The 20382-nt window shown below is 41.2% G+C and overlaps 2 protein-coding genes and 1 long non-coding RNA gene across 13 annotated transcripts in view; 1 reads left to right on the top strand and 2 right to left on the bottom strand.

Moving 5' to 3' along the window:
* Positions 1-3044, bottom strand: part of LOC117955568 (mothers against decapentaplegic homolog 6-like) — a 68830-nt gene extending 65786 nt beyond the window's left edge. For 4 of the 6 annotated variants that reach the window (XR_004659088.1, XR_004659085.1, XR_004659091.1 and 1 more), the window contains exon 1: positions 741-1596. The gene's annotated coding sequence lies outside the window, so the exon portion shown is untranslated. Of the gene's footprint in view, positions 1-740; positions 1597-2749 lie in introns of those variants that run through there. The other 2 variants (XR_004659086.1, XR_004659087.1) reach the window with 2 other exon arrangements.
* The window catches only part of LOC117955569, a 25126-nt gene extending 8092 nt beyond the window's left edge, over positions 1-17034 (top strand). The window contains exons 2-3 of the long non-coding RNA XR_004659092.1: positions 14647-14656; positions 17024-17034. This is a non-coding gene — a long non-coding RNA (uncharacterized LOC117955569). The remainder of the gene's footprint in view (positions 1-14646; positions 14657-17023) is intronic.
* A 2060-nt stretch (positions 17035-19094) lies between these two features.
* The window catches only part of usp25 (ubiquitin specific peptidase 25), a 37159-nt gene continuing 35871 nt past the window's right edge, over positions 19095-20382 (bottom strand). For all 6 annotated transcript variants that reach the window (XM_034891046.1, XM_034891048.1, XM_034891049.1 and 3 more), the window contains one exon: positions 19095-19967. In XM_034891046.1, the coding sequence (XP_034746937.1) occupies positions 19795-19967 (173 nt within the window). In that variant the 3' untranslated portion in view covers positions 19095-19794. The remainder of the gene's footprint in view (positions 19968-20382) is intronic.

Genomic DNA, 20382 nt, shown 5'->3' with positions numbered 1-20382 from the left:
ATATTTTTATATATATATATGTTATATATATATAATGTATATATAAAAAATGAGACAATAAAAAAGTGTGTTACAGCTGTCAGATAGTAAGGGTGTGTCAAAACTAACAAAAAACATGCTCAATGTCTCAGAACCGCACTCAACCGAGACAAAAAAATTCCAAGCTTGTGAAAAAGTGAAAGCACCGAGCAGCAGTTTAAATTCATCCACTAAATAAATGGCTTCCACAAGAAAGCTCCTACAAGCCAGCTGAAACATGTAGTAGTTTCCAGGTTTTGAGGCAGGCACATGTTCCGTAGTGACAATGTCATACTTTAAAAAAGTTTTCAGAGCCATTGTGCTGCCCAGGCCAAGTGCCATTCTCCTTGACCCCTCCAAATTCCCTTCCCCCAGTCGGCCTCCACTCCACCTCCCTTCTCACTTCACCTTGACCCTCAAAACTTGGTTATAATGTGAATTCACAAAGCCCCATTCATATCAACAGAGCTGACAAATTCATTGATACAAAATATGAAGACATTGAAGGTAGGTGGAAGAAGAAGATTTTGTCTTCCTTTTGATGGTCAAAAAACAGAATCGCGAGTCCAACACTGAAACTCAAAATAGGTAACTGCTGGCAACCAATGAATCAAAAGTCATGCGGAGTCCAACACAGTAAGAATCCAGACATATGAAGATTCTTGGTACAGACCAGAACTTCCAAAAAGTGCTCAGAGTAAGAAAGAGAGGGAAGCACTTACCACAAAGATCCCGACATACAAGCCCAAGAATGACAGATTCCTCTCTCGTCTATCTCTGATCCACTTCCATTTTTCTGAGCTCCCATATGGCACCCCCCACCCCTCTGGGCGGCAGAAAGCAGAGAGAGAGTGCGACAGAGGGAGAGTCAAACACACAGGGAGAGAGAGAGAGAGAGAGAGAGAGAGAGAGAGAGAGAGAGAGAGAGAGAGAAAGAGAGAGAGAGGGGCCGGCATTAGTCCTGGTGTGGAGATGGAGGGGACCGTTGCAGCTGTGCACCCCCGTCAGTATCTCCTCAAATCCAATCCTCTCCTCCATGTGTGTCCGCAGCACCGCGGAAAAAAAGGCTACGGAAACAAAGTGATCCTGTTACACAGAGCCAGGAGAAAGGGAGAGAGAGAAACAGGGAGAGGGTGAGGGAATAGGAGAGAGACACATAAGAGTGGAACAGAAGAGAAAAAAAACAAGTGAGCTAGTTAGAAGGCCGAGGCAGCTGGAGAATAGCAGGTTCAAGTTTTCAGCGTTTCCCTTACAGAGTGGTAGAGGTGGGAGGGAACAAGCAGGAGCTTCAAGGAAATCGTGCATAATACCTTCCAGCTCCATTCTACCCCCACTTCTTCCTCTCTCTCCCTGTCTTTCTCTCTCTCTTTTCTATTACTCTCTATCACTCCTTCTCTCTGTCTCTCTCTCTCTCTCTTTCTCTCTCTTGTAATATGCCTGACTGCAACAACCCCCTCCTCCGGGCACTGGAATGCAAGGAAAGAGTTTCAAGAGGCCCAGTTAGAAAACCCTCAGAGTCAGTGCACCTTGACCCTCGGGTCATATGCAGTGTGTGTATGTGTGTGTGTGTGTGTGTGTGTGTGTATGTTTGTGAGAGAGGGACAGGGAACTTTAGTTGTTTCTGTGTATTTGTGGGGCCCACTTTGCCTCACAATGTGTGTATATGTGTGTGTGTGTGTGTGTGTGTGTGTGTGTGTGTGTGTGTGTATGTGTATGTGTGTGTGTGAGAGAGAGAGGGACAGGGAACTTTAGTTGTTTCTGTGTATTTGTGGGGCCCGCTTTGCCTCACAAGATCACATAACCGGACGCGGACAGCCACTTGACAGTGATAATACTGTGGGACATTTGCACCACTGTAGCAAGTCACAATTACTGTAACACTGATTGGTGTTACGTGCACACAGTTGCTGCATTCACTCCCTGAGAAGAATTGTATTTGGCTGTTTCATATGTGGAAAGGATATTACATTATAATGACCCTTATTGTTCCCTTTTTCCATTTGTTTTCTCAATTGTTATTGGTGTTTGGTTGGTGCTAAATCACTTGTTTGACTGAACACATTTGAAGAAGTTGTCATATGTACAGTATATGGGCCATAATACCGGAGAAAAACACATTATTTAAGCCTACATCTATATTTCAAGATTTCCTTTCTTTGTAGAAAATTAGACACACATCAAAAACTCCATGAATACTAATACTGATACTATTAATCAGAAGGAAGCCATTGTTAACATCACTTAACTCTTATGTGTCTTATGACATAGTTGACAACACATTCAAACACTGCATGCAAGATGCTGTGAAAAGACAAATTGTAATGGGCTCCATTGGAGCAGGTTAGTGGCAGTTCAACCAACACAAGTGGACTTGGTTTTTGTTTGGACGCTCTGCTGAAACATATTTTTGAATCCCACCAACCAGGCAGGTTTGCGTCATTTGAATCGGAGCTGCTGGTACTGTCCGCCAGCCAGGGCCCAGTATTGTGACTGTTCTGCCTGTAAAAACCTATTCTCCAAATTCATTCAAGTGTCCCAGCTAATACGGGTCCCTCCGGCCCTCTCTCTCTCACCCTCTCTGTCTGTGTCTCTCACTCATCAGGCCCTACCTATTCAGCAATAGTGTAGACATTTTTAACAGTATTGACAGAAAAAAACACCACCTCACATACACTCCACAACTCAATTATATGTCTGTAAATAGCAAATCAAAGCAAAAGAGGTCACTTACCATATTTCTGCCTCAGCTACTACTGCAGCCAGGACAGCAAGATCCTGTTAAATGAATAATACACATTATGCATCCACTTTCAGGACCCAGCTGGACTTATATCATGATGTGAGCTATAATGAGGTTACGGGCAACATTCAAGGAGAAACCCACACTGCACAATGCTTACATAACACCCAGGCTCTATACATTTGCATTCTTTATTAAGCTTGCATAACACAGTGAGTAAGATGTTGTTGCGGTGATGGAAGATAGAGAAGAAAATAACTGTTTAAAAGGTCTTTTAAGTATTGAAAACATACAGAACCCAATCATATGGATTGGGTGTTCGTAAAAATATACCAAACAAATATATTTTTTTGGGGCGCCCTTGTAGCTCACCTAGTTGAGAGAGACCCCCATGTACTAAAGCATAGTCCTTTTTGCAGTGGCCTGTGGTTCAATTCCATTTCCTGCATGTCATCCCCTATCTTCCTGAAATGGTCCTATCCATTCAAAAGCCCCCCCCCAAAAAAATATTTACGTCACTGTTTCTAGAGTCAAAAGAAATACCTGCCCATTTAATTAGATGTTCCATTCTTATCAAACCATTGCCGTCTAATAGCAGTTCATGCATTCTGTAAAAGAAATGCAGATTAATTGGGATATTTCGGGTTGCCTGTCCAATTTGGTGAATCTCCAAGACTAGCTATTAAGAATTAAATTCGAAACCCTGTCGCTACACACAGCTGGCACAAGCAAAGACTGGAATGCATGCCATGTTGGGCCTCATTCTTTCCTGACTTAAGCTGCTTCCTCTGGGTTATTTATCCAGTCAGAAAGCACGTGTTTTGCAGTATTGTTCTGCTGACAGCCACATCTTTTTACCTAAAGCCCAAAGTGACAGCCATGAACCCTGGCCACTTAATAAATGGTCAGATTTTCATACCTATATTGAACAAGAACAAAGTTCTCCATTCTTCACTGGCAAACGTTTTTGGAATGTTTGCTACTGATGGAAACTTTTTTGAAAATATGTTTGCTTGTTACAGCACAACGTTTATTATTAGAACTCGAACACCTCAACATTCCTGATTTTTCAGCATGCAAACATTTTCACAACTTGTCAATCAGTATATTCTATTCATATTCAAAATGTCTATTTCACTGTATCTACATTTCCGGGAAGGTTTATCTCCTATCAGCTATAGACCGGTTTTTACAGCCAAAAGCTTTACCTGTCACAACAGGACAGCTCAGCTGGGACTAACAACATTAATGATGGCTCCATTCCATTTAGGCTGGATGTTCCTTAGATCTTCAGCTCAATACTAGCTGCAACTTCTGATCCTTTTTTGGGAAATGAAGCTGGAATACAACCTGTCACACTTTGAGTGAGATAACGTAATCATGTTATAGCTAGGTCAATAAATTGGACAGGCAGATATTTTGGTAGAATTTATCTTATTTTAATGCTAGGTAAAGAAAGCCAAAGAGGTGAAGTGGGTCGGTGATGACCCTCCTTCTGTTACCATGTGGAAATGCCTGCTCTCAGAGGTCGGGTCTCTGGCAAAACGAGGAAACCACATCAATTAAAGGACTCATGCATAAGTGGACGAGGCCACTGGAACTTTTGGGAGTGGACTATAATTTGGATTTGGATAGATAATATAGACTTCGCGTGATAACATGATGGACATTTGCCACATGTCTGAACTGGGACCACTGGCCATGAGGTGGACTTGTCTATTGTACTTAACTGCTGTCACCATTAAAATGGGCTATTGTGCCAATACAGTGCCCTGTTTTGTTCTGGTATTAATGTCACTTTTTCCTTTACCATATGGATGGATCTAGTAGCACTACTGTATGTTTGTGCTTTGTTTGTACATTTGTCTTTGAAAAATAATAATAAACAGAATAAAAATAATAATAATACAACTTTTTTTATTATAGACATCTAGGTATCAGTGTGTACGTCAGCCGATAAGTAACAGCTGACCATAATAAAGAAATTGAAGTACAGAAATGCAAACTACGTTTGAGGTCATTTAGAAGTGTCTCCATTACATAGTTTTTTTTTTTAAACCGCATAAATGTCTCACTCAGTATATTGTGGTAGATCTTGTCTGTTTATTTTGTTCAGTGAAAAAACACACCTAAGGGATCTGTATCAATGCTGTTGTGTATACGTATTCATGTTTTAAAAAAATGTTTTAACTCCCAAATATGGATATCAGTATTGGCCTCAAAACCAGGCTATATTCAATTCAATTCAATTTTATTTATAGTATCAATTCATAACAAGCGTTATCTCAAGACACTTTACAGATAGAGTAGGTCTAGACCACACTCCAGAATTTACAAGGACCCAACAATTCTAGTAGTTTCCTACAGAGCAAGCAACAGTGCGACATAGTGATCATCTATATGTAGATCATAGCTCTGTCCTGTACTACAGAGGGATGGGAAGACAATGATTCCTTTCCATTCAGGTGTCCCAGTAAGCCATGACATTTTCCCAGTAGCCAGCATGCACCATATCTGGACCATAAAACTGTGGCAGCTAAATGGAACGCAGACATCATTCATTTTGTTATCCACACTGGCGCTCTTCTCACTGTGACTTGTTTAATTAAATGACTTCTGTGAAAATTATGAAATATTTGGTCTCTTTAATGTTTCAAACTTATAAAGTCTTACTTGTCACAAACTCAATAGGCTGAGTTTAAAGTAGCCTACTGTTGACAAATAGAAAATTTAGAATAGTTTAAAATGCCTTTAATCCACATATTGACATCATAACACATCTAGCATATATTGTTGTAACTGTGACAAGTATTTCTCATCACCCCTATGTTGTTGTTCTCTTTCTCATTCTTGTTCTTTTGACACTACATGCAACCTAGATGCATCTCCAGCCTGCTGCTGCCCCCCACAGGAAACAAACAGACATACCTTTCAGTACTTGCCAGTGGAAGTCAGGTAGTGAACATTCAAAGCCTTTGAGATTCAATGTATTTTCAGTATTTTTACACGTTATAAAAACAGAAATACATAGCTTTAGTCATGCTTACATGCTTGTAAAGTATTTGTGTTTGGGGTAATAATGAGACCTTATCTTACATTAGCAATATAGGAATGTGCAAACGCACATTCATGCTTGACGTCTCACCATTTCTCAACTGACCTAAATTTGGTGTTAATTTTCAAGAGAAAGGAAGATTTGTATCTGCCTGCAGGCCCCAAAAACACTTGCAGTGGCTCAGACTGAAGGGAATGGGTTGACAAGGCATCCGGGTAAACCTTGTGAATCGTAAAGGGAATGATTAGGAGGAAATGACCCACCAAGCCACCAGTGCATATGCTCAATGGCAGCAGAACAGGAGGCCGTCCATGGAGGGCTGTTACAGGTGTGGTTGCCAAGGACATCAGGGCTGTCCTGGATACAAATGCTTTTGTGCTTAGAAGCTTTGGTACTAATCAACAGCAAATATTCAAAGCTTCTGTGGTGGTGGCCATCTAGGGGTGGGGGGGGGGACAACCAACAAAAGCAATAAACACAGAGTTGTGTCACTTAAATGGCTCGTTTATGTGACATCCTGTTGTGCTCGTTAACCCCTCAATGTAGCACAAGTAGACTTTATGTTTCACAGCAACTGTTTTCCGTCAGAATGTTGATAGATCCCAACATTTCTGTGCACAGCTAAAGACAGCTTCATTTCACAGAGAACGAGACAACGAACAGAAACAAAGGGACTGTATCTGGTTGTTCCTGGAAACATTCAGCTGCAACATTAACTCCCAGGCAGTTCAGTGCTTGTGTTTCCTTTTTTATCATAGTCGCAGTGTGGCAGCGATAGAGCCAGTGGTGTTTCCTGTTTCCTGTAAGGAGCTTTCACACCGCCACAAAACACACAAACAAGTCTGATTGCTGGTTACATGATTGGCCACCGCAGTGTGACGTCAGTTTGCGTTTCTCCAAAAATTATGTAAATCTCAACTTTATAACAGTATTAAAGGACAAAACATAACAAAAAGCAAAAACTAAATCAAATACCTACCCAACAAACGACTACCCGAATAGTCGAATGTTTGGATCCAGACCTTAAGGACATGTCACCCACTATTGCCCAGCACCAACACTACGTTGTCAGGCAACCCAACCACAGTTAAACTAGGGCATGGTGGCACAATGGGGGAACTGCCACCCACAAACACATGGAATCCCTTAACAACCTAAAGTGGTGTGGCCGTGGTGACATAATTTTATGGCACGCGCCTCACGCCCGGAACACCACAGCAACCATAAAGTAAGCTTAGGACTATGAGTTGGCTGATTAAACTGAGCAAATGCACTGTACCTGAACCAGTGCTGATCTTTTTTGGGCCATGTTGTGCTTTCAACGTACACAATTCACAGCAACAAGGGCCTTCACAAGGCTATTTTGCAGAGGCAACATGGCTCCGTCTGGTGCTTAGTACCACCCAAGACGATTGTGATTGGTTTAAAGTAAGGCCAGAACACGTTTTTCTCCCATCTTGGAATGCTGTGTGGACTCCCCAGACCCTCCTCTGCAGCGCTGGGGAGGTAGCTCTGGAAATATGAGACTATGAGAAGGGTAACAACGTAGAAAGGAGTGTCTGTAACAGAGTCGGGAGGCATGAGTGAAAAGGGGTCAGGTGAGGGGAGAGCTAATAGGACAGGTGAAGCAAGAGAGGAGGGAGACAGGGAGCCAAGACTCCTGGTTTACTGGGCGATGGACTCAAGACCTATGTCTAAGGTTGATGCATGTTCCTGCAAAATTAATAAAAGGTACTTTATTTTATTGTGTTACACCACGTTTCTGGAATTTCACATGCAGTTATTACTAGCAGAGGTGGTAGACTGTAAGTGTGGTTGGGTGCACGATCAAGTCTGCATGTTGCTGTGAAAAAGAAGAGACAAATGCCTCGCTGGATTTTACTATGAGTGAATTGCAGCTCTCCACATTGTCAATGTAGTTTTATGTGGAACACATTTCCTGTGCCAAAGTGGACAGGAAAGGTCACACTGCAGTGGTTTATTTGGTTCTCAATGTGTGACGCCAGCACTGTTAGATTTCACAGCAGATTACAGATCTTCAAAGCTTTGACAGAACTCTTTCTATATATGGGAAAATGACAGGTTTTTAAATAATACGTGCACAGCAAGGCTGCACTCATAAACAGTCAAAAGAGGGTATGGACACACAGAGACCGAGGACTGACTGTTGTGTGTTTGGCTCATAGAAAGCAAAGTCAAATCCTTTTGTAATCAAGACTAAAAACTTAAAATTAGAGGCAATTAAGGACCACGATTCATCAAAAAGCCACCTACACTTGATGAGCTGTAAACTATCAAAGACTGTGCTTTCAGAGGAAACCGCTGCGGTCAAGGCACTGACGTCAATGAAAGCAGCGCAGTTGGAGGATGCGACTGCCGTTTTGGAACGTTCATGCAATTCCTGTTTTTTACCTTTATGAGGCACAAACAAAAAAACAGCTGGTAAAAAGTCACTGTTGTCAAAAAAGGTAACTTAAGATGAGTTGAATGGCTGAGATTGCTTGCAGGTGTCACAGCGGCTCCAGAACGCGGAGCAGATATGCCGGGTGGAAAAAAAGGTATGAGGAGCAGGAGCGAGCCGACAGGCGCGTCATGTAGTCCCGCAGATAGGGTCTGTGCACGGTGCAGGAGGAAAAGTAAGAAAGACATTCTATGGCTTCTAACAGTCTCTCCGTGTAATCATTTCACAAGAAAATACTGCCCGACTCACAGCTTTAACTCATGTGTTTGGTGATTTTGTGAGATGAGGTCATGACACTGGGAACCAAATTCACGATTACAGTAGTAGTAAAGCAGTAGGGAAAGACATTCAGTTCACACCATCACACCACACCATCTCGGTTATAATGGTGATATTACCTTTGAAATTTTGATTTTATACTAGGCGAGGATTAAAATCTTATTTTCTATAGTGTCTCTTTATTAAATCTGGAATGGTAAAAGAAATCCTTTTAGCTTCTTACTTACTAGATGAGACCAGATAAATGCATAATAGGCCTTAGGTTGACTGATTAATTTTGAGTTTGTTATTTTAGGTGTTTGTCATAGGGATTAGGCAAGGGGGCAATTAGACTAAGTGGTTACCTGGCTATTAGAGCAGTGGTTGTCAACCTGTGGGTGATGTGTGCCATGGAACGTCAGGAATTATGTTTTAGCCTATAATTAGCAGAATTATTATATAAGCACGTACATTACCCACCCATTGTGGTCACCTCTGGACATCCCTGGGCCACCCCAGTCAAACATTGCTAGAACCGCCACTGGTCCAGAACACAGCAAAATAAGAAGAAAATTAACAAATACAGGCAGATGGCAAGGTCTCTGTGAACACAAACACCACCACAAATTTCTAGTGTGTCCTAAGTGATGATTGAGGTTTGTTAGTCTATAGATTGAATGTTTAACAAAGTCTTGCATATTACCGGTATACCTTTTCATTTGAGTTAAATGCACCTTAAATAAAGCAAACCTAAGATACAGTAACTGCAGACAGGCCGGTCATAGAAGTATGCAGGAAAATGAGGGTAAAAGCGATTAAACCCTTGTATACTTTCTGACATGTCGTTACAGGTGGCATCTGTCTGAAGGCCATGCCCAGGCAGAACCGAGAGCCAAAACAAAAAGTGGTTTGGCCAAATCCCACGAGTTTTAAATGCAATGGATTAGGGGAGAGTTTAGGGGTGAACTGCTCAATAGAAAAACAAATACCTGTCATGTAAACCTGGTAGTTTTTATTCTGACATTTTGAGGCTGACATTTTCTATCACATACCCTGACCTCCTACATGGCTACCAGAATACCTTGTCAAGGCTAAAGCCATGGATTGAATTTCCTCCCGAGGCTTTACTAAGTATTCTGCTATTTTCTTTATCCTGTTATTTTTTCAGGCTCCATCTCAATGGTTGCCAGTGAGGCATTATTATCTTAGTGGAAATTAGGTTAGGGTAAAATTAGGTGTTAACAGCAGCAGCAGCAATGTTCAGTGATACAGACATCCATGCAGACACGTCTGGATATTTTGGCCACTATTGCAATACGATGCTCTCAACCGATTTATATAGTGCCTTCTAGTCTTAGCAACCGCTCAAAGGGCTACCACGCATGTGCCACCTGCTAATGAACCCACAGAAGCAATTTGGGGTTCAGTATCTTGCCCAAGGACACTTGCACATATAGACTGCAGGGGCCAGGGATTAAACCAGCTAGGCATGCCTTAGTTTGGCTCTTGGCATACTGCTGCCAAGTTTAAAAGTGAGTTCCAACCACAGTTTGAGGTTGGGATTTTTGTCAAGTCATCACTGACAATGTTGATTTCCACAGCGGACTTAATTCCCAAATTAGTTTTTGGCTTATACATTTTTTTTTGTATTTATTATAAGGAGCTTTGAGTTAAAAGCAGAGAACCGTATTATGTTTTCACCTTAATGAAATATTGAGTTGCTATGCTTTTTGTTTTACTTTCTGTATCAAGAAAAAGACTGAACATAAATGCATGAATTCAACAGTACGCTTGCATTTCTGAATTACTATTTGATAAAAAGGGAAGCACATGCAAAGACTGCCCACAGAATTGCTGATGTTGACCATCTTAAGAGTTGTGCTCTGATATGAGTAAAACCTTTTGGGGAATTGTAACAGACTGGTCATTTCCAAACATGGCGTCTTTTATGGAGATCAGTCTGTTTGAAAGCTACTATAATTAATACATCTTGGCTCTGCAACCATCACAGCCGACATCAGTCATACAGACAACTTCTTCATAGTGACTGCCAACATCAAGTTTACTGTCACATGCTTAGTCAAACTGTTGATCTAAAGAAAGGTTATTTGAGTACAAGCTCATAAATACCTTTAACACCGTTTATTCCGTCTTTCCAAACAGCCAGAGGGTTTTAAATAAAACTAGATATGCCAAGTGAGTTGGCAGGAGGAACAATGCTCTTAGTGAGTTCCTCAGTGATCTGGGCCACAGGGTGGAAGAGGGAGGGCAAATTAAAGAAGAAAACTGTGGGCTGAAAGGGCTTAAGGTAATGATTTACAGCCTTGAGCTTCAGCAAATGTTTCTTCATATATTAAATGCATCGGCCCTTTTCTTTGTTGACTGGAGGCCAAGGCACTCGTTTTGCTGATTGTGACTTTGCCAAAATGGGAAATTGAATGCTGAATGTCTGGAGTGCTTTCCACGGGAGTGCTTAGTGCTCCGGCTTGTTTGTGTTCGGGACTTAATTTCTTGTGAGCTGCTCTGGAAAAAAAGTATGGAATAGCATAGTTGCATCATCAAGACTACCATTATGATAGAATTAAGAAAGTAATGCATTTTATTGCATGTATAAAACCACATTAAAACCACACTGTTTTTACAAAGTTACGAAAAAAAACCGCCACTGTTGACACACACAAGTTGTTTTAAAAAAGCTAATTTCAAGAAAAAAATGTGGGAAACATAAGAGCACAGTTGCAGTTTTTGACACACTGCTTTTGACTCTGCCACTCTCATCACACACTAAGCTATTTTTAAACAGAGCTCTTCAGGCTAGTGGACAAAGTCTCCACTGCTTTGTCAATGTCAAAGCTATCATTCCCTTCCATAGGCTTTGTTTGGATTTGTCTTGATAGCATCACTCTATTTAGATAATAACAATGCAGATCCCATGTCTCTACATTGATGATACAATGAAAATATCACTACATGTTCATCACTGGTCAAATGAACACAGGTTATGCTCTGCATAGTACTACAATCCCGTACCATAATCCCCTGTGACCATCTTGTGATGTCAGCTCTCCATCCTGTTGAAGTCTTAGCGGGACAAACACATGCCAGGTCTTTTCCACATGTGCTGATTGAATGCAGGCCATGGACACAGTGCCACGTTGTGTGTTTGGAGAGGAGACTGGTGGCACTTACAGTGGGGAGAACAAGTATATGATACCCAATAGAAAATCTTTGGATACTTATGTCATGCAATAAAATGCAAATTAATTAGTTAAAAATCATAGAATGTTTTTTGCTGGATTTTTGTTCTGGATTCCATCTCTCACAGTCTAAGTGTACCTATGATAAAAATGACAGACCTCTACATGCTTTGTAAGTAGGAAACCATGCAAAATCAGCAGTGTATCAAATACTCGTTCTCCCCACTGTCCTTATACTTTTCCAGCCAAAACTCCCAGGGTCTATTAATATGATGCGCCAGATGGCTTGTTAACCCAGAACCATGTGAGAAGCAATCATTGGTGACTTCATTAAAAGGTCAGGCACTTTCAAAAAATACCTGGCAGGTCATTGGATGAACTGTCTGTCTGTCTATCATGTCCACCAGCGTTGTTTTGAGCTAACAGTCGTGACCGTCACACACACCTAAACCACGGACATAGCTGCTTATATTTCCTCACCAGACGCCGATTGACTGGTCCCGCTGCTGCCTTGACACAAACGCATAACTTGAAGTCTGACAAGATGAGATTTCGTGCAATATGTGATTCCACGGTTCCACGGTGATCATGTGATAACGTGAGACTCCAGCTGCAGTGAAAAAAAAAAGGCCTGCATCCTAGGTTCTCAGATTGCATCCCCGGTTCCCAGAGATCAAGCCGAGGAGTGGGACCTGAAGTGACCACACTTCACCTCGTCTTCAAACTCCCAGACCGCATTGAGTTGACAGACTCATGAAAGTCAACAAGGCAAGACGATGTGTTTCAACAAAACAAAGGCAAGTGACAGAAAGCATGCCCAATTTTGGCGTTAACTCAAAAGTAAATAAATAAAAGATTTGCGGAAAAGCGTACAGAGACTACAGCCTGCAGTGACATGCTTATTTCCCAAGCAACCTGACAACAGCAACACATCAAATCCCGTGAGAAAAGATTTATGCTCAACATCACTCATTAGCACCAGAAGTTGATTAGCGTTGCCCCTCGCTGGCGGCCCAAAGAAGCCAATCTCAGCAGTTTGGTGGTGGCTGCTGGGCTTCCAGTAATGAGCCAGTCAGACCCGCCAACTCACCTTTTGTGTCCGCTGATGGAAGTCTTGTTTGGCCCAGCAGCATCTCCATGGAAGTGGCACCTTGAGAGGCTGCCCCCTCCTCACCCTCAGATCCCTTCTCCCTGCAAGTTTCTCATCACATCCCGGTGCGAGGCGGTAGCTGCTGTGAAACACCAGCCCCTGGCACAGAGCCCAGGTGGCATTTTTTCTCCCTGCACAACTTGTATCTGACCATAAAACACACAGTACAACAAAGGACAGGACTCCAAGAAAGCACCATTAAGTGCTAAGTGAACAGGCAGCCATTTGAAACCCCCCTTGACATTTATTTTAACAATCAGCTATTTTCAAACCCGACTGTCAAGAGGTGCTTGTTAATTGATATTCAGTTCAAGGGGGATTAAAGACCCACACGGACAAAAGGTGTTAGATGTGTGTTCTGAATTGCCATGTGAAGAATGGCTGCTTTCTATTCATGCAGCGGCAAATTGCCAGAAGGGTGAACTTGGAGCGGTCTGTGCTCCGAGAGGCTTTTGCCCAAATCAACCACTGCAGCTGCACAAGGCTGAGCTCCCACAGAACACTTATTTGCATGCACTTTTCTGAAGTTCTTTGACAACCGCAGAATGCTGACTCAACCGAAAGGCGAGTCATTTAAGTTTGGAGGGGAAGAAATGATTGTGTACCAGTTATTATTAGCATAGTGGAAACCACGGGCTGTTTCTTCTGCTATCTATCGGCTTCAAACGCTTCAATGACTGTCACTGCGCAACTTGCTTACAGTGTGGTGCGTCTGTGTGAGAGAGAAAGAAATGTTACCTGCTACGCAACTCGTCTATAGTTTTTAAACAGTACTTTGCACTTAACATTTTTATTTTTTCCTTGTGGATGCAATTCTCGGCAAGGGATGCAAAACTCGGCACAACACCTGTAAGACTGTCTCCTCGTAGCTAGCTAAACCTGAACCGAGTCTAACCAGTTTGGGCGGTGCTACACATTAAAACAGGAGGGAACACCTTTAAGAGGTTGACTTGACAGGGAGTGAGAGTGGCTGCGTAGTTTCTACATACCAGATATAGTCCCTAGGTCACAGGATTCGGAGCCTCGCTTCTTTGGGCGGAGTGCCCTGAGTTAGCTCAGATGTACCCGGGTCTTTAGCTAGCTTCCTGCAGGTGCTTCGACGAGTTAGCATTAGCATTAGCTGTTTGCACTGGACGGAACCTTTGAGCCAGCGGGAACAAGTTACATTTTACAAAAATATTCTGTCTGCTCGACAAAAGAAAAGTAGTGAAAAGAAAAGTATTTCCACATGAAGAAACTTGACCTAGGCTATCCACCACCAACATGCATGTCCAAACATTATCACGCAGTAATAACTGGCAGTGTAGAAAGAAAAAGTCTTGCCAATCGTCCAATCACAATTTAGAACCTAAACCCTCCCATTTCAACAAACAAAAACACTCCTAACTAGCTACATAAAAGATAACCAAGTCAGGAGCCTCTCAGTAACAATGCCATTTTGTCACTTAATTAAAAGTATGTTAGAGTAGGACTAGAGTCAAAAGTAACAGAGTTAATTTGTAACAGGTTATAGTTGTAGTCCCAACATAATACATCCATGGTCCCAACCCTGGACAAAAGAGATATGGCGGCAAAATGGCAAAGTAGATTTAGCTAAAGAGAAGCCTTGGTGAAAGGTGGATACCTAAACAGGCAAACATATTACACAGTAAATGAAATAAACATTTAATAGGCTACAGAAAAACAAATATACATACAGTAATTGTTGCATTAAAAAAAGTCTGAATGGGTTGAGTGCAGAATTTGCAAAGAATGTGGAATGGGCAGCTAAAAAAATGTGCACTTAGAAGGCAATCTTCAGGGCAACTTCTGCAGTGAGAAAACAATTGTGACTTAAAGCGCCCATATTATGCTCATTTTCAGGTTCCTAATTCTATTTTGAGGTTGTACCAGAATAGGTTTACATGGTTTAGTTGTCAAAAAACACCAGTTTTTAGTTGTACTTCACATTGCTGCAGATCCTGTTTAGCTCTCTGTTTTAGCTAAAGAGTGAGGCATCACACTTCCATACTATCTTTGTTGGGAGTTGCGCATATGCACAGTAGCTTGCTACTGCTAGCTAGAAGCTAGCGCAACTAGCAGTTAGCCACCTTGTTCTCAATGGCAAAACACTGTTACAACACACATGAGTTCACCCCAAATCTACAAAAGAAAAATGAATAGAACTACTTACATGTCCTTCATCTGCAGGTATTCCACACAAAGTTGGAAGTGTGCCCTCGTTTTGAAGTAGTCTCCCGGCTAACCCTGCCTCCGACCGAAGTTGGAGAAACAGCTAGCTGATGTGGTATTAGCTAAAGTTGTTTGCACCCACCAAATGTTTCGGCGGGTGACGTAGACAGCCCTGCTGATTCTGAACAGCTCCCCCCAAGATTGAAGGCAGAGGACATTCAGAAACCATATCTCACTCAAAACCGTATGGATGTTGTTGTTTTTTCTCCACGTTTGTTTGCATGTGGAAGCACCAGAGACACAAAATAACCCACCAAATCACAGAAAAAGTGATTTTTTTTCATGATGTGGGCACTTTAAATTTAATCATACAATACGGGATAAATCCACATTTATTATAACTACAACTTTGTTGTAAGCTGGGGTGCTACATCACGGTTGGTGCTGTTTACATGAATTATTGCACCGATAACTCTCAACTGTAAACAAATAATCAGCAACCTTATGAGCAAAGATACATATCTGTATGTGTAAGATATGCACACGTTTCGCTGCCTTGGGCAAAGGTGTGTTTTTTCTCAGCTGTTCTCTCCTCTATCAATTTGAAGTCCGTGGGGTTTAAATTTGGATGCTGCTGAAAAACCAGTTCTAACTACTAATTGGGCCTGCCCATCAGGTTTCATGGACTGTATAAAGTGCCTCTGTTTCTACTCTTCAAGTCAACAGAAATTATAAGAAAAATTAGTGGATCCCGCTGCCGATAATAAAAGGTAATGCCCCGTAAACATCTGCAACCCAACTGCAAATATAGAAATTTAGAAGAAAATGTTGAAAGATTTAGATTCTAAATCTTTCAACAACTGATCCCACTAATAGAGCTTCTTTATGCAAAAAAGCGTGTGTGCAGTAACATTGGTTCAACACTCAAACATCCATCAAATACCGAGACAGGCCAGTGGCTGAAAATGTAGCCTATTGATTTTAAAAAACACTAACAAAATACCCATAGAAGCCAGACACACTTATAGCAGACAAGCCGTCAACTGGAACTGAAAGATGTGAAGGACTGCACGAGCAATTGTAAGTTGTCTATAGAAGTTCATGCCAGGTCAACAACAGACGGAGTAAATGCTTCAACCCATCAGAGTGAGTGTCATGCAGCCTGTCAGCCTGAGTCAAAGTTATCGCAGTGTGTGCAAAAGTTTGGGTGATTATATGTTGTGATTAAGTGTTCCACCTTTAATCAACAAAGACAACCTATACATCCATTTTCTAGGTCTTCTTATGAAAAAAAAACCCCGCTTATTCTACATTTCAGTGCAGCGTTAAGATGTCATTTACTTATTTCTATTATGTCTTAGACTTCTTTGTCCTTTTTTTTAATTCACATGGGTCATCATAATTAGGTACCAGGAAGTAAATAAAATAAAGGCAAATCAAGGGGAAAAATACAATGTACAAATCAATAGTTTTATCAGAATTTCATTTTTTACATACTATGCTTCCCTCAATACTTGTTATTGATTATACCGACCCACACCTACAAATTTGAAATATTTTGTATAACTTTGTTTAAAAAAAATAAAATGAATAACCCCTAGATTTTACGGACAGCTGGTTTTACTACACTGGAAGACAAGTATAGCTTCAGTCGCACAAGTCAGCTAGTGCTATGACAAAATAATGGACAGGGACATTGTAGGTGCCGTGTGCATATGACCATGCTGTGCGATAAACTGAAGAAAATACTGGGTAGGATCACCAAATTGCATCCTTCTAGAATGATTCATTTCTATTGTTCTCAGTTAAGAGATTGAAGTAAAATACAAAACAGGGCGCAGCAAATTTAAAACAATCATAAATGATTATGATTACTAATCTGCACAAGGCAGGTAGCAACATTTTGAGAAGGGCTTCTAAAAATGCTTCCTGCCTTTATCACATGGGTTGTTTGTAGTGATCAGTGTTCCAGGAAATGAATATTACTCCAGGAAATTAGTGCTAAAGTAGCCTGGTCCTACCAGACTCTCGTACATTTCATTTGTACGGAAGATGAAAATGAAAATTGAGCGGAAGTACAGTTGTGTTCTGAATAATAGCAGTGTTTAAAAAGTGAATAATGCTCAAAATCCTTAGAATAGCTTTTAATTCCATAGTTTTCATGCGTTGGGAACACTGTACATTCAATTCCAAATCAAAACATGACCAAAATTGACCAAGCTTGTGTTATACCTACAGAAAGTGAAGACAAAGAAATATTAGGTTGTTCAAAAAAAAATAGCAGTATTTGCATTTTTCTTTACAAACTCAAAAATTTACTGTATAAAATGAAAAATGTCTCAAGGGTTTGCTTTACTTTTAATCTTTGCACTAATATTTAGTTGCATAACAATTATTTCTGTGAATTGCTTCACATCTGTGTTGCATGGAATCAACAACTTCCGACACCTCTGTACTACCTGTACTTCTGGAAACAGGTATTCCAGCCCAGTACGATTGAACTACATTCCCGAGTTCCTCTGCATTACTGGGTTCTGCCTCAGAAACAGCATTTTTAAGTGTTCTATGGGATTAAGGTCCAGCGATTGGGCTGGCCACTCCATAACATCAATCTTGTTCATCTGGGAGACTTTGCTGGCTTACTGGTGTGTTTTGTGTTGTTGTGTTGTTGAAAGACCCATTTAAAAAGGCATTTCCTCTTCAGCATAAGGCAACATGACCGCTTCAAGTATTTTGATGTACTGAAACTGATCCATGATCCCTGGTATGCGATAAATAGGCCCAACACCACAGTATATGAAACATCACCATAATATGATTTTTGTACCACCATGTTTTACCGTCTTCATAGTGTACTGTGGCTTGAATTCAGTGCATGGGGGTCATCGGATAAACTGTCTGCGGCCCCTAGACCCAATAAGAACTATTTTGCTCTCATCGGTCCACAGAATGTGGCTCCATTTCTCTTTTGGCCTGTCAATGTGTTCCTTGTGCAAATTTCAACCTATTCACTGTTGTTTTGTCTTAATTTCACTATTGGGACATTCTAGCTTCTAGCTGATAGCTTTGCTTCACATAGCCTTCTTCTGTTCGTAAAAGTACTCCCAGGTAAGTTTAAGTCTTCTTTGATTTACCTGGATCTGATCCTTGGTTGAGCATTTGCCATTTTGGCTTTTCTTTAATCCATTTGAATATTAGTTTCACCGTTTTCCCCACGTCATTCAGGCTTTGGATGCCATTTCAAGACATTTGAAATCATTTTAGCTGAGCAGCCAAGAATGTTCTGCACTTCATACCTTCTCCCCTCTCCATCAACTTTTTAATCAAAGTCCGCTGTTTCTCAGAGCAATGTCTGGAAGGACCCACTTTGCTGAGTTTTTCAGTTTGAAATGCCCTATAACCAGCATGCACAACAGTTGCTTCCTTCCTTAATATGGGCCATAACTAACACCTGTTTCTCAACAGAATCAATCACCTCACTAATTGAATCCAATGCTGCTATTGTTTTTTAAACATGCCCCTTTCAATTATTGAGAATGAGCAGCATGCGCGTCATGACTGTTGGGTCTGTTGGTTTCCTATGACTTTACAACACTTACTAGTAAATTATTTGCCATGTAGAAATATCACTTCTACCAAAAAATATGATTTATTAGTGATGTTGGACTGCTATTATTTTTAACACAACTGTACTGGAGGGCGGAGCCAGGCTAGTCCAAAAGTGCATCATTATAAAAATTAATTTCAAAGCTGCTAAAATGGAGTATTTTTTTTTTATTGTTTTGGCCACATGCTGTATGCTTTGGAAATGGTATCAAAATCAAAATTGGATTCTAATAAGCTGCACAAAACCAGGTGCATTAGCATAGCAGGTTTGAAACTTGTGAACAGATGTTTACTGAGCAACTACTTACCTGCCAGCTCTGTCCGTCACCTTAATATGTCACATTAAAAATCATCTTTCACTTCTAACATGGGTGTGCAATAGCCATTATTATCACATCAGTTAAGTGATTGCTGTGCAAACAAAGGACAAATCAACATCAGGCAAAACATTTGTTTATTTGGCCTAAAAGGGCCATAAATAAAATTTTATTCTCTCATTGTATTAACAAGCCACAGAAAGTCCATGGCTGTCTACCACAGCACATAAAACATCTCACTCCGCCGCCGCGATCCTCAAAGACATGGGGCCCGATCGAGATACTCTGAGCCGCTGATAAATCGGATGCTCTCTTCCTAACTTTCTTAGAAAAATAAAACAAAACGTGGTAATACTGTACCAAACTGGAGGCGGAGCGGCAGGGTGATCCTTTTCACGCACAGGAGCGTGCTTTGGATAGGGCTATGACTGTGGTTGGGGAAGCTTGAATCAAACAGCAACAACATCAATAATAAACTATGGAGAAAAAAAACTCTGGTTGTTTTTTTGCAAAGCTGATGCAAAATGTGCTTGGCCGGCATGATTGCCACTGTTTTTTTCCACCAACATCTCCTCTCTTATTTCTTTATTCCCTCCCATCAGTCCATCCTCCTTCCTCTGTTGTGTTTTGCTTACAATGAAAATGATATAAGATTTATAATGGCAAAACCTATAGCAGCAAAAGAGTAACAGAGGAATAAAAGCTAGAAGCGAGAGACCCCTGGATTTATAAGGAAGGCATGGGTTAAGAGAGGTCCATGGATTTCTGCCCAAGATTCGGGCCTGTGATAAGGGAGAGGCGTCTCGTCCCCGTCCCGAGCTCATCTGGCCTTTGTGGGCACCCTGCCCAGGGCGGCCATGACGCGGCTGAATCGTTCACTCAGCTCCAGAGTGGAGTAGGCGGGCACCTTGGGAGGGTCGTGGAAGCTTTTGATCTCCGTCGAGCAGTCCAGCAACTTAGGGAGGAAGTCGGTCAGCTTTTCCTGGAGGTTGGCTGCCAGCAAGAGGAAGAGAAGGAAGGATAATAAATGGTTTGACTGTATGGGCTGTGCATCACAATGTGGCAAAAAAAAATAAAAAAAAGACTCTCGCATATTGGTATCTGAAAGTACTCAACTTAATACATTGATCTGTAACCATGTTATTTAGCCCAGAAATAAAATGTAATTTAAAGGAGTTTGTTTATGGTCTTTTTCCGTTACGACTGAATGTCAAAATGGATCGTAAAAGAAAGTTTTACGGCGTTCACTGTTTGTGTTTCTTCATGTTTCACAAAGAGTTTAACCTGAGCCAGACCGTACAAACAAGATAGAAATCATATCACTTCCATATAAGGAGATAAGTATACAGTTGTTAAAACATAATGTATTATGTGACACACTGGTAGTGGATCAGTACTCGGTACCGGC

This window comes from Etheostoma cragini, chromosome 13, assembly GCF_013103735.1.
Source record: "Etheostoma cragini isolate CJK2018 chromosome 13, CSU_Ecrag_1.0, whole genome shotgun sequence".
NCBI lineage: Eukaryota > Metazoa > Chordata > Actinopteri > Perciformes > Percidae > Etheostoma > Etheostoma cragini.
Note: the sequence above shows the minus strand (reverse complement) of the source record. Positions and strands in the feature narration are given on the sequence as shown.